The sequence below is a fragment of the Elgaria multicarinata genome, chromosome 12, assembly GCF_023053635.1.
Source record: "Elgaria multicarinata webbii isolate HBS135686 ecotype San Diego chromosome 12, rElgMul1.1.pri, whole genome shotgun sequence".
NCBI classification, from domain to species: domain Eukaryota; kingdom Metazoa; phylum Chordata; class Lepidosauria; order Squamata; family Anguidae; genus Elgaria; species Elgaria multicarinata.
In genome coordinates this window covers 7,626,709-7,640,938 of record NC_086182.1, presented here as the reverse complement: position 1 = coordinate 7,640,938, position 14,230 = coordinate 7,626,709, and the positions used below count along the sequence as shown (strand labels likewise).

General features: G+C 44.5%; 1 protein-coding gene across 1 annotated transcript in view; it reads right to left on the bottom strand.

The window, feature by feature from the left end:
* KAT6A (lysine acetyltransferase 6A) overlaps positions 1–13,168 on the bottom strand; it is a 74,440-nt gene extending 61,272 nt beyond the window's left edge. The window contains exons 1-2 of the mRNA XM_063138880.1: positions 13,064–13,168; positions 10,716–11,654 (exon numbers count right to left, since the gene is read on the bottom strand). Coding sequence (XP_062994950.1) covers positions 10,716–11,318 — 603 coding nt within the window. The 5' untranslated portion in view covers positions 11,319–11,654; positions 13,064–13,168. The remainder of the gene's footprint in view (positions 1–10,715; positions 11,655–13,063) is intronic.
* Positions 13,169–14,230: the final 1,062 nt, after the last annotated feature.

Genomic DNA, 14,230 nt, shown 5'->3' with positions numbered 1-14,230 from the left:
TTTTAAACTAAATTTTAAGAGCTATAACTGATTTAAATCAGTTGCGAATTAAATAAATCAATGTGAATTAAATAAATCAGATGCATAACCTGCTCAGGACCAGTGCTTAGTGCCAGATTCAACTGGATGACTCTTTGGTTTCTGGGCAGGGGCTGGGGCTGGGAGGGGGGCTCCCTCAGGAAGCTCCAAGCCTACTGTAGGTCTTCCTCTTTCATCTGCTTTGTCTAGAGTTAAAGATGAAAGAAAATACCTAAATTTGTTTTGTCTTAGTTTATCTGGGAAAGTCCAGATAATTTGTCAGTGCAATCCTATACATGTCTACTTAGAAGTAACTCCAATGGGGCTTACTCCTCGGTAAATGGGTCTAGGATTGTAGTGTGTATCTGGAGAAAAGTTTGTCTAAAGTTTGAGAACTTCTCTCCTGCCAAATCATCTCTATCAGAAAGGCAACCCCTAGCATGATAAATACAGATATAAATAGCTTGTTTACTTCCTCCCTGTGCTAAGCAGTATTAACTATGCTCCTTTTGGCAAAAGGTACTGCTGCAGTATTAAGGACTTCTCTCATTACATGGAATAGAACTTCTCTGAATTATGTTGTCTTAGGTGGCTGAAGACCTCTGTGACAGAATGTTTAGTTAAAATGCAACTCTGAAATGATTTATCTAAAAATACCAGTAAAGCAGAAGAATTTTCAATAGTATGATTACTGTTCAGAGTGGATAAAGATCAGTGATTTTTAAAAATCAGATGTTTATTTAAATCAGATTCATTTTAAATAACTCTTAAGCATAATCTAGTTTAAAACAAAAACTGAACCAAAGTTTTAAATGTAAATAATCTCTCAAAACCCTTAACCAAAGGCACTGACTTAAAACCTAAAGCAAATCAGATGCCAGCAGCCAACAACCACTGAGTGGTGGCTAAGGGCATGTCTACACGAAGGGATTGCCCTGGGGTGGCTTTGCAGTAGCAGCACATCATCTACATGATGCAGCCGCCTTTGCAATGCCATCAGGGGCAAACCCTGGAAATTCCGCTCCAAAAAAGTTGGGCGTTTATCCCAACTTTTTTGGCAGCGGAGCCCATGGTGCCCTGATTGGTCGCCATGGGCGGCCCTGTGCCTCTGGAAAAGTTTAAAAAAAAAACGGAGGGGGAGAGGAAAGGAATGGGCCGTTCCTCCCCATTTTTTATTATCTATATTTGCGGAGCTCCGCAGATACAGATTATAAAATTAAAAAGAGGGGAACAGCCCTGTTCCTCTCCCCCCCCACCCGTTTTTTGTTTACTTTTCCAGAGGCGCGGGGCCAGAAAATTCGCACTTACCTTCCTTCCCGCGCAGATGTTGGGAAGGAATGCAGGTGCGGGTGCAAGACACATCGCAGTACCAAAGCGCCACCATAAAGACAGGGGCTAAGAGAGAAAGGAACCTTGCACCCCTACCAGTGGGCTTCAGTTGGAGGCAACATCTGTAAACCGCCCAGAGAGCTTTCGCTATTGGGCCGTACAGAAATGCAATAAATAAATAAAGCAAGGAGTAGTTTGCAGAACATTGTGCAGGTGCTCTGTTGGTGAAAAGCAAGCAATGCCCACACAATGTAAGTCATGATCATCACTGGCCATTCACCAGCAGCACACCAACCCAATGTTGTGCAAACCATTGCCTGCTACAGCTGTCTCCAAGAATAAGGGTGCAGGGCATCCCCACCTCTCAGCTGTCACTCATCAGCAGTCATTTATTGCCTTCTTCCACAACTCACCAGGAGCAATACCACCTGATGGTTGATGTCAAGCATTATAAATACGACACCAGCTACGTACTGTGTATATTATTGGGCAAATTATGAATAAAACTATCAACCAAAATAGCCTAGTAATTTAATTTCCATCTCATGGAGAAACACTGATCTGCCCAGTTAACTACTAGTCCTTGGCTCTGGAATATTTTTGTGCATTTGAAGTTAAGGAAGCAATTTTGCTTAGTGTCCCCAAATGTGTAAAGGGAGAGAAACAAAAATAATTTCAGACCTCTTCTCTATTTGATATAAATTTTGTACTGTGAAAAGGCATATGGGCTCCATGACCAGAGGTTTTAGATTCTTCTTCTAAAAGTGTAAGGTTTCTCCTTAATTACAAGCAAATATTTTTAGTAATCATTGTAACCAACTTGCATATATGCTTGTTTGGGAAATACACAAATTAGGAAGTTTGAAACGCAATTAAGTCAATGATTTTAATTGGCGTGATTTATAAAATCCACCTTGTTACCGTTCCAGCTACATCTGTGCTAAGATACCATAGACAAGGTCAAAAACAAAAAACTAATTAAGATTTCTCTCTCGTCAGATAACTTTTCTATCTTTAGCTGCTTCTGCTTACCAAGAAGCAAGACTGAACTGTTGAGTGAGGTATCTGGAAATGTTTGCAGAAATATTGTTGAACGGCAGAACTATTTGAGGCAAGTTAAAACCATTCTCTGCTAACTTAAACTATTACTTCAGGTGACAAATCTGATGATCAGAGTGAAATGCTGTTAACACTCATTAAATTGATAAAAAGCAATGTCACCAGGATTACAAGTATTTACTTAGCAGTTTTGAAGACCTTAAAAGCAAACTAACTAATGTACTAACTCTGGTATACAAATACTAATATTCTCCTTCTAATCCTTTGCTAGCCACTATAATTTCCTCTGTGCAGAGTTCAGGTGCAAGGTTTTCCTCTGTCACTTCTGACTTTGACACAAAGTGGATTCAAAGGGTTTCTCTCTACATCACTCCCCTGGCTCCCACCAAAAAAAAGAGTCACCAGTTATATGCATACTTCACAGAAATGACCCCTGCCGCTTCAGCCCCCCTTAGGCACTGCAGAGAGAGGAGAGAGGGAGAGAGATGAACATGTTATGCAAGAAATAAAGAGAAAAAACATTTCCTATTTGTTGTATTTCTTTTCCCCTACCTCTAACCCCGTAGTAACCTATGGCTGTGAGAGCTGGACCATAAGGAAAGCTGAGCGAAGGAAGATAGATGCTTTTGAACTGTGGTGTTGGAGGAAAATTCTGAGAGTGCCTTGGACTGCAAGAAGATCAAACCAGTCCATACTCCAGGAAATAAAGCCAGACTGCTCACTTGAGGGAATGGTATTAAAGGCAAAACTGAAGTACTTTGGCCACATAATGAGAAGACAGGATACCCTGGAGAAGAGGCTGATGCTAGGGAAAGTGGAAGGCAAAAGGAAGAGGGGCCGACCAAGGGCAAGATGGATGGATGATATTCTGGAGGTGACAGACTTGACCTTGGGGGAGCTAGGGGTGGCAACGGCCGACAGAAAGCTCTGGCGTGGGCTGGCCCATGAAGTCACGGAGAGTCGGAAACGACTGAACGAATAAACAACAACCTCTAACTTTAGATACCTAGGGGTACAGCTTGCTAGGCTTCCAAATGAAACAAGACAAATAGGCCGTGGGTAGAACCACCAATCTCTTACTAAAAGGCAGTCTAGAAATACTTTTAAGAAATAAATGAAACCCAAACACACTGCTTACAAATAACCAACTCTTTTGTCATAAGAAGAAAAGGACACGGTGGGCAAAGGTGAGCAAACAAGACCCGAAACAAAATGAGCACGTAGTGATACCAAAAGTGATACATGACCAGAGACAATGTGAATCCTTTGACTTCAGATCTGCAACTGTCTATGGATTTCTTACGGAGGCTCAAAAGCAGCATGCTGCTACTCACAGAACTCCTGATGGAAGTGTTTGAAGCAGTTTGAAGGGTGCTGTAAGGTCACCGTTCTACACAAGCAGCACACTACGTATACATTATTACAGAAGGGGAAGTGCCTAGCCTCAACAAACAGTTCTGAGAGTGGTCACAGCAGCACCTCAAATGATGGGCTTCATCGGCAACGCAAGACGACTCTGGATAACTCCTCTCCTATATCTGGCAGTTAGGACCATACCAAGTCAACTTACAGCAGTTATCATTGAGACCAGAAGTCAAGCTGTATTACATGCATAGCAGAGTAGGACTCAGCTGTTCAACCAACTCCATGATGGGGAAGTTAGAAATACAACAGGATTTTTATTGTTGATGATATTTATATCCTGCCATTTTCCCCCCTCAAAGGAACCCAAGGCAGCTTACATGATCCTCCTTCTCTCCATTTTATCCTCACAATAACCCTGTTAGGTAGGTCCAGCTGAGAGTCACTGACTAGACCAAAGTCAGCTACTGAGCTTCATGGCTGAGTAGGGACTAGAACCCGGATCTCCTGAATCCCAGGCCAACACTAACCACTACTCCACACTGATTGACACATCACCCACCTTAAGCACTATTGGGGGAGTGGCTAAGAATAAACAGGAAAAGCTATACAATGTACACCTGACCACCTAGAATCTCAGACTGCAAAAACAAAACTGCAAGAAATGGCTGCATCACAGAAAGCAGTGCAGTAATAAGCTGGGATATGAGACTTTTAGCGGTGCAAACAAGCCTTTCACTCAAACCAGCAAATAAATTAGAAAATCTTTCAACTAAAGCCTCCCATTTTTGCCCAAACTGGGAAACTATGGCTTCAAAACAAAACTGGGAAACTTGGCTTCAAAACAAACCAAAATATTAAGCCAAGTTCAAATAAAAGCTTGATATCTCTCCTGTAATCATCATTTCCTGATTCAGACTAAATGGGAAACTATAGTTAATGGAAGACTTCCTGGTTTGTTTGCTAACTCGCATGAAGGGTCTGTGAAGACTTACTGAACTGAGATGTGATAACATGAATACAGTAATTATGTTTAAGCATTGTTTCAGGTCACTTAAGTTCTTTGGGCCACAAATCACAAACAGCTGGGCTTAATGATGTGAGAATCCATGCATTGGCACAATACATAAGGTCTTACACAGTGAACAGAATTATTAGCCAGGAAAAATTGTGTTTCCTGCCATTTGGATATCCTTTACTATGAGAAACAGGCTTATAGAATCTCTTCAAGGCATGAGCATAGACAGCAGCCTTCCCTAATCTGGGTCCCTCCTCCAGATGTTTTGGACTTCAATTCCCACCATCCACAGCCAGTATGGTGAATGGTCTGTGATTATGTGAGTTGCAGTCCAAAATATCTGAAGGGAGCCAGGCTGGAGAAGGCTGATCTACAGAATAATTTTCTCCCCACAAAAATCAAGTAATCACAAGACAAAACTTTAAGAGAACTTTCCTTATATAAAAACTATTCATCTTTCAAAGTTGTCTCAAGTATTTATAATTTCAAATATTACCTTATCAAAAAGGTACCCAACTGCTATCAAGACGGTCTATCATTCAGCTGTATCTCAACATGTTTAGAAGAATGGCAGGTGAGATTCTGTGGGATTTTGCACAGAAGAACTAAAACAACCTGAAGCTGTTAGCTCAGCCAACTGTTGATATCAGCAAACGTGCACACACACAGTTTTGCATGCATAGCCTCCAAGTTCTTTTCACTATGCTACACTTTCCTGCAAAAGCCACACCCTGTCAGCCACATCTTGATATTCCTAAGCAGTATGTTCTTCAACGTCTACATTAAGTCTGCATAAAGAGAGGTTTACTTGCTATCACGAAGCGTCGGAAGTGACTGAACGAATAAACAACAAACTTGCTATTATGCAAAATTGGTTCCTTTGCAATTTGTGATCAAAAGTTTGAGATATTTATTTAAAAATACATCATTTCCTTTAACTAAACATTTTGTACAAGTGGCTAGATTAAGGAAAAACAGGAATGGTTTCAATGCTACATAGGTGAAAAGAAACACAAAAGATGACCAAAAAAACCAGATGTCAAACTAAGGGCCTGTTCAGACAACACGTGATCCATGATGAATTAGCATGTTGTGTGGCAGGTGTTTACCACCATCACCCCAGGGTGATTGAAATACCCACGCCCACTACTTCTGCAGCAGGGTTAACAGGCATCCACAGTGGTCCCCATGTCGTGTGATGGGACTCTGTGGGGTTTTGGCCTCAGTACAATGAAAAAAAACCCAAAATGGCAGTGATCATAAAGGGCATGTCTACACCTGCCTTTTTCCCTGGGATCGTCCCTGTGCATCCACATGACGCACAGGGGATCCCGGGAGCAGGGAGAGAGGATCCCTCATTTCCACTTTTTTCTGTTTTTCCCGCAATCCCAGGACAATCCCGAGGACGGTGGGCAGTGGCGCCCGTCCTGGCTTCTTCCCTCCTCCCTGTGAATAGTGGGGGTCAGAAGGAGAAAGGAGCCGGGCCGGGGAGTCCAGGGACAATGGGGGGGAGTGGGGTTGGGGCTTTCTTTTTTACTTACTTTTTCACTAGAGCGCAAGTGTGCTCCAGCTCCTGTCTTTTTAAAAAATAATAATGGTGGATGTAATGGTGTGACGTCCCTTTTCCCTTCCGGGATGTCCTGCTTCCATTTAGATAGCCAGGGACAATCCCAGAAGCAGGTAAGTCTGGGATCATCCCCCCTCCCTCCCTCTACATGTGTTTTTTTTAGAACTGGAACAAATGACTTGTCCAACTACAGCCCAATGATTTAGATATTATATACATGATCAAAGTAAAGTACAACATGCACCACAGAGCCCAATCCTAAGCATGTCTATGCAGAAGAAACTTGCCAAGTTCAATGGAACATATTTTCTAGAAAGATGGCTTTGGTTGCAAGCTTAGAGTCTTGCTCTAGGACTTAAGAGCAGAAGGGAAGCATATTCTGGCTTCTGCCATCTGACAAGGGGTGGAGGGCCCCTGGGAGGCTGCACCTTCTACTTACAGGAAAAGCTTCAAGCCAACCTGGCCCATTTATCTGCCAGAGAAGGAGCAGTTGCAGGGAACTCCCTTCCCCTTCCCTGGGAAAAAGAAAAATCAACTCCCAACTGCTTGCAGCCCTGGGACCACAGAAGCAAGGAGAGAGAAGCTCTGGCCCCACCCATCAGCCAAATAGACACCAACTGCTATTCAAGCAAGAACATCAGCAAGAGAAGGTTAGCCTGGCCTAAAATGCACTTAAATGCTTGCTTACAGTTCACCACTTTGTTCTGGACATGAAAAACTGATCTCCCTGGTCTTCCTTCACCCTCTATTCTCAGGCCCTTGTGTGCCTTGTCTTTTTAGGGCTTAGCACCAAAATTGATGTGAGCTGCTTTGGAAGACCATAATTTACTGAAAAGAGGGATAAAAATACCATAAGTAAATAAATATGCTTCATCTGGGAGTAGTGAGCAAAATATGGAGGGGTATCAGAAAGCATCAACCACAACACTACACTATTGGACATTATGCAATACAGTCTGGGATTCCCTTTCCATCTCCCTCCTTGAAGCATTCAGCAACAGTGAATGCTCCAAGCATGTGCGGGGAGAGGAAGAGTTATGCTAAACTCCAACGGAGCACCCCTCATCCAGACAGCAGGATTGCACCCATAAATACAGACTCAAAGATAAGCTAATCAATTCCTATTACAATTTTCTGTTGCTCTCACCAATTAGGGTCAACACATGTCTGCAATCCTGCATCACTGCTCAAACTGTGCTTGCTTCATAGAAAACGTTACGCCAAATATGCACAATTAGCACTTTTACAAGCCTCAAAAATAAGCTGCTACAGCAACAAACAAAAGGGCAAAAGAGGCATCAGTATCTGGGATATGTTTCATAGAAGAGGGTGGTGGGAGAAACACAAAAAACAGATTGCTACAAAAGGATACTGAGAAAGAATAGCTTGCTAAAAGGGAATGTCTAATAAAATTCTCTCTCACACACACAAAAGTTAATATTTTCTTATCCTACAACAGACTTCCCCAACCTGGTGCCCTCCAGATTTTGGCCTTCAATTCCCACCAGCCACAGCCAGCATTGCCACTGGTTAGGAATGATGGCAGCGGTAGCCCAATATTATCTGGAGGACCCCAAGTTGTCCTACACGATTCATATTTGTGTTCCCTTGTGAAGGATTTGGAAGTGTCAGTATGTGAGCAGTTACAGCAGCTTTCCTCAACACTACAGATGAGTTGGCTGCATTCCTGAGCATTGGTCATGCTGGCATGGGCTGATGTAAGGTGTAGTCCAAAGTATCTGGAAGGTACCAAGTTGGAGAATGCTGAGGTAGAGTGTTGGACAGAAGATTTGGATTCCAGATTCTGCACAGCCATGAATTAAACTGGAGGAACTTAAATCAATCACTATTTTTCACTTAATCTTCCTGACAAGGTTGTTGTGGGAATATAATTGGATAATTTCCATGTACACCACCTAATGCTTCTTGGGAAAAGGGCTGATTATTATTAACATTCCGGTTTCCAAAAGGACTGGGTGCATTCAGGAAAGATAGCATAATCAATTACTGACATTGGAACAGTCAAAAAGGATATTCTCATCGAAGGCAACACAAACTGCTTCAAGTTATCAGCAGTGGCTACAGCTAGTATCACAAATTGTTATATATTTGCTCTGACATCCACGAACATTGCCTGCTTCAATAAGATGTTGTATACATGGCTTCCCCAACCTAGTGCCCTCCAGATGTTTTCAGCTGCAACTTCCAGAATTCCTGACAAGTGAGTAAGGCTGATGGGAGTCCAAGTCCAAAAAAAAAAAGTGTGGAGGGCACCATAGTGGTGGAAGCTGTGATAGCTGAACCAGATGATGCTTCTCCTGTGTTCCAATATTTAAGAATTCCAAGAAAGCAAGTTTAAAGCACGGCTGCACAATACTATTTGCATAACCAACTCAGCTAGACAATTGCTACCTTGGTAATGCATTCACCCCACACTCTAATAATTTCAAACATATCAACTAGCAAGGCTAGATGATGGCTGTACACTGCAAACCATTCACTGCAAACCATTCAGAGGTCAGTGGTGCTACAACACTTTAGAAATTAAGCAATCATTTGTTTTCATTTAAAAATAACTCATGAAAATACCAATAAAACCAGCATAAAGAGTGTGAGAGAAACCAGAGATGATATACTGCTCTTCACTTCCTGAACTCTTTAGAAGTACATGTTCAACAGCAATTTCCAAAAGCAAAACACTACAAAGGACGGGAAACCCTTAACAGCTGGAAACAGGGGCTATTTTAAAAACTGAAATGAACTTCCAAACTGCCTTAGCAAAAAGACAAATTTAAAACTGTATAATGGATTCACTCAGCTTTCTCTTGCTCCATTTACTAATTTCTTAATAAGTTACATCTTTGACCATCAAACGTCTTAATAGTCACATCATCACTGCCAAATAGGTAGGCCAATGCTATTCTTACTTAACAGAAGGTGAGCTGAGGCCATGAGCCAACTATTTGTCATCTAACAAGCCTGTGACTAAGCAAGGACTTTAACTCTGGTCTTCCAGTTCTCTTCGCTGTCCACCTACTCTTTAACACACTGTCAAACAAGATCTATAGGAACTACATTTATGGTTCCTTAAGTATCTCAAGACGTCAGTGAATACCAACACTTAAACTTCCTGCTGTTACTACTACATCACACTCCCAATATTCTCCTCTTTCTCCCCTGGCAGCAATGGTATTTTGGGATTAGTTGAAGAAATACAAGCACTTACTCTGCTTAGCACCATCACTATAATCATTAGGTTTCTTACATTAGCAATAACAAGCAAATAAAATAGGGGTGGCGGGGGGGGGGGAGTAGGAGAGAAATAATGCAATATAAGAGTTTGTCACATCATCGGAAAATGCTCTAGTCAGAAAGTAGTGCTACATCTTTAATTCTGTACTAGCAAGTGACCCAGTGCTGACGGAAAGGGAAGTACAAATACAGTTTCATTCAGCAGTCTGGAGAGATCGAAGTCCCCTTGTTGCAGAAAAAACTTCTAATAACAGCCAGAATTGATCTATTCTCACAGGAGGTAAGTTACTTGCATAGCAAGAGAAAAGTGAGAATACATTTTACTCTACAAAACAGATTTGGAGTCCCTGGGAGGTAGGGGAGCCTGTTCTGAAGGAAAGGATTGGAGAGTAGCTGAAAAGTCAGAAGATAACATAATAAGTATAAACATGCTGCTAATGGTTGTCTTGTGGCTTTCACAACCTTGGTATCATGCTGGTCCCACCTCAAGCTGCATTAGCTCTGCGTGTGACATTTTTTAAAATGTGCACAAGACATACAGGATCCCAAATGTAGGACTACCACACTTGCTATGCTGACAGCCACCAAAATGTTAAAATATAAAGTGCTCCTTGCCATTCTAAATTCAGGGAAGGGCTTAATGTCAACTTCAATATTATTTATTTGGGAAAGGAACTTCTTTTAGACTTTCAAGGTTTAATCTCCAAACAAGATACAAACAACCATGCTTAAAGTCAAGAAACCATGCATCATCAAAAAGCATAAAGATATTGCTTTAAATAACACTGCTTAGCATTTATATATTACCTTAGGAAGTTCAAAGGGTTTCTCATGCATTCTCAGTAATCCTTACAACAGCCCTGTAGCGTAGTACAATAATACCACCCCCATATTACAGATGGGAAAATGAGACTGGGAGTTGGGGCCTTGCCTAAAACTACCTGGAGTTTAGGCCTGAGCTGAGGTTTGAACTTCGGAGTCTGCACAGCTCACACTCTTAGTAACAATACCAACAGTTTTACAAGTTAATTTTTAAGAAGTAACCTCAAGCACTGAGCCTGACCGACTTTCATCATCTTTAGCAAGATCTGGTGAGCATGTGAGTCTTACCTTATCTTTTTCATGTGGAAGGAGCGATACCGGAGGAAGACAAGAAAGAGACTCACAGCTCTCTTTCCCATCTGCATTTGTGGCTGCTTTAGTATTGAGTTGGTACAGAGGTCCATCTTTAAGGAGTCGCCCATGGCCAACAGCACGCTTGACAGCCAATCGCAATTGCTGGTGAAAGATAGAAGGGGCACTGCTTGCAAACAAAGCTGACACATCCTTCTGCCCTTTCAAGAATCGTTCAATGTTCTTCAAGGACGAGCCATTGGATTCTGCCAAGCCCTCTATGGCCCGTTTAATCAGTTTATTCCAGTCCACGTTTGGTTTACCATCCAACTTTCCATGGTTTCGTGGTTTAGGAAGTGCTATTCGTCCAGGGTTATCAGGATCCTTATAGGAATTAAGTCCTTTATTGGAAACTTTTAAAATGGTTCCATCTTTAACACTCAGTTCCAATTGCTCCAGAACAGTTTTGCGGTCCAAACCGTGGGATGAAGACACGGCATTGCATATCCTCTCTTCTGAAGGGCGTTGTTTTTGCTTCTTGACCTTTTTAATTGCCTCCAAAATCCACTCAGTGTACAGCGGGTTAGCGAGTTTTACCATGGTGAAAAATTCTGTATATCCATAGAGTCGTTATCCTTTATCCCTATGCTGAAGGAGTTTCACACAATGGGAAAACAGGTGATCGGAGAATGGGAACCCGTTAACCATAGCATACACGTTTTTTGCCCCAAATTGCTCTTCCTTTTTCAAACATTAGTATTTCCTACTTCACGTTTTTAAAAAACATATATCCTGTTAGGGACTGATTCATGTTTTCCAATAAATCCCCCAAACAGCTGGTGAACGAACATATCACACAGGGGATAAGAGTTCAGCACATCTCACTCCAGACCTTTATGATCCCAATTTGACACGCAAATAAGTAGAACTGTATGCCTGCAAGAAAAAAACACAGTTATGCGACTTAACAAGTCCCAGAAACGAAAAAGAATGCTATACAGTTTGGCTAGCCCAACACACAAATACTCACAGCACAATTGAGTTAAAAAAGGAAAGTGTGTCCAAAAATATTTGGCCTACAAGTGAAATTGAAAGCCATTACAGAATTGGCATTTAAACTGGCAGTGTATCAGGCCCATTTTTCAACAACTCTGAACTTATGGCAGCAAGATGCTGTTCATGAAGAGAAGACACCATCCACCAGAAAAACTGGGGCAAACTCCTCCAAAAGAAATGGAAAGAAGGTCACAGAAAAGCAACCTTCCATCTTTACACTCCAGGAAAAAAAACTTGCAACTATTTATAAGAAGACAAAATTTACAGACATATCACTAACAATATTTTTGTAAAGCTGATCAATTCAGAGTCCGCGGGCAACTCCTTGAAGAACTTTCAAAATCTGGTTTTAAGTTACAAAGGGTGCACAGATTTGAAGTCTGATAGCTTTGACTCCTGTGCTCTTAGGCGGAGACAACCCAGAAAAGTTGCCCAAGCCAACTTCACCTGAGAAAGTTTTAACCTCAAGTTTACCAAGGGGACGCTCAGATCTGAGGGCAACACTGGGATGGCCCCGACTCCCGAGAAAGCACTGTGCACTTTCACTCGAAAGAAGTCAGAAAACGGGAAAGACTTTTTAAAAATAATGATGATGATAAAAGAACAGCCAAGACCGAGCTGCTTTTCCATAGAAAGCGAAAGGCGTTATGTAAGGGGGGAAAGCAGCAGAAGCAACACAACAACTTGGGTCTGCGGGCGGGCCGTGGCTGGCTGGCTGGCTGGCTGCCTCCTTCGTGTTTCTCTCTCTCTCTCTCTGCACTTTCGGGACGAAAAAGGGAAAGACACACAGAAAGCGCCTCCCTCCATCCACCTTGCCCGAGGTGGCTGCTCGCCGGGGGAGCGCGACCGAAGCGAGTGCCCGGACTGGAGCGCGAGGCCTAGCCCGAGGCTGGCCCGCAACGCCCTGGCTGGAGAGCGGCGGCGGCGGCGCTTCGGCCTGCGGGGAGATGCCCGGAGGACGCTCCGGCCCCGCGGCGGCGGCCTCAGCGGGGCGGACCGCGGGGCTAGGCCCGTCGGCGCTTCGGCGGCGGCCTGCACCTGCTGCGGGCCCAGGATGCGGCCACCGAGGCCCGGGCTCGGCTGGGCCTGGCGCAGCAGCAGCGAGCGAGCGAGCGAGCGTCGGCCGGGCCGGAACAGGCCGCGGGGCCTGACGCGAGAAGCCCGCGCAGGGCCCTTCTACCCCCCTCCGCCGGCTCGGAGCCGCCCAGGCGCCGCTTGCCTGCGCCTCCCGCTGCCTTTCCCCCTCCACCGGGGCCGGCGGAGGCGACGCGGCTGCGGCCGGCACTTACCGGGGCCTACGAGAGGCGGAGCCCAGGAGCCAGGAGCTGGACGGCGGCGAAGACCCAAACTGACACGGCGGCCATCTTGGGTCCGGAGCGCTGCGGAGGGCGGAGAGGCGCCTGGCAGCGGAACAGCCCGCGCGGGGAGGAGCCGGGAGCGGGGGAGGGGTGTGGGAACAGCCTCTTCCGAGGAGGAGGAAAGGGGGGCAGGCGCGGAAGGAGGGGAGGCGAGCTGAAGGAACAGCCGTGGTCTAGTATGTGTGTTGGGGGGGGAAGGAGGGAGCGCGCGCGGCGTGTTCCCTGGAGGGCGGGGAGGGTGGGCGCGCGCTGGAGCGGGCGCGCGCCGCCTTGCGAACGCTGGAAACGGGAGGAGAGAGCGCGGGCGCGCGCGCCAGGCGTCCCAATGGGGTTTTCTCTCCGGGCGAACGAGTGTGCCTCGTCAACAGTGCAATCGACCCGATCCGGCGTGCGTGTTTACTCGCGAGTAAGACGCGCACTCGGCGTTCCGAGCCAGGGGCGATGAAGGAAAGCGTGCCATTGCCCCGATCCAGTGCGCGTGTTTACTCGCGAGTAAGACGCGCACTCGACGTTCCGACCCATGGGCATTTAAGTAAGTGTACGTCGCGTTGGCATTACAACTGCCCTGATTCTATGCATGTTTACTCGCGAGTAAAACGCACTCTGCCCATCAGGGTAATTACGTTTACACCCATTGCATCGTAAGCATTGCAATTACCGCCCGATCCTGTACCTGTTTGTTTGGAAGTAAATGCATGTTGCTTACTCCCCGGCAATTAAGTAAGGGTGCAATCCTTCACATGTTTAGACCGAAAAACCTCCTGGTGGCCTGGGAATTCTGTGAGTTGTAGGGCTCTTTTCTGGATAGCCCTACATAGGATTGTGCCCTAAATAAGTGTGCAAGATGAACATTGCATTGCCATCTGATCCTGAAGGTGTTTGCTTGGCAATAAGTTGAGTAACTGCGTTCAGATGGGGACTTATGTAGGACATAGGATTTGCAGCCTGAGCCCTGGAATGTCTCTTCAAGACTAAAGTTCTGCATAGTTGATGGAGGTTACTCCTGAGTAAGCATGTTTAGGATTGCAGAGGGCAAGGAAGGTCGTCTGAAGCTATGCATGTTTTCCTTGGAGTCTGTTTACTCAGGAATAAGCCCTG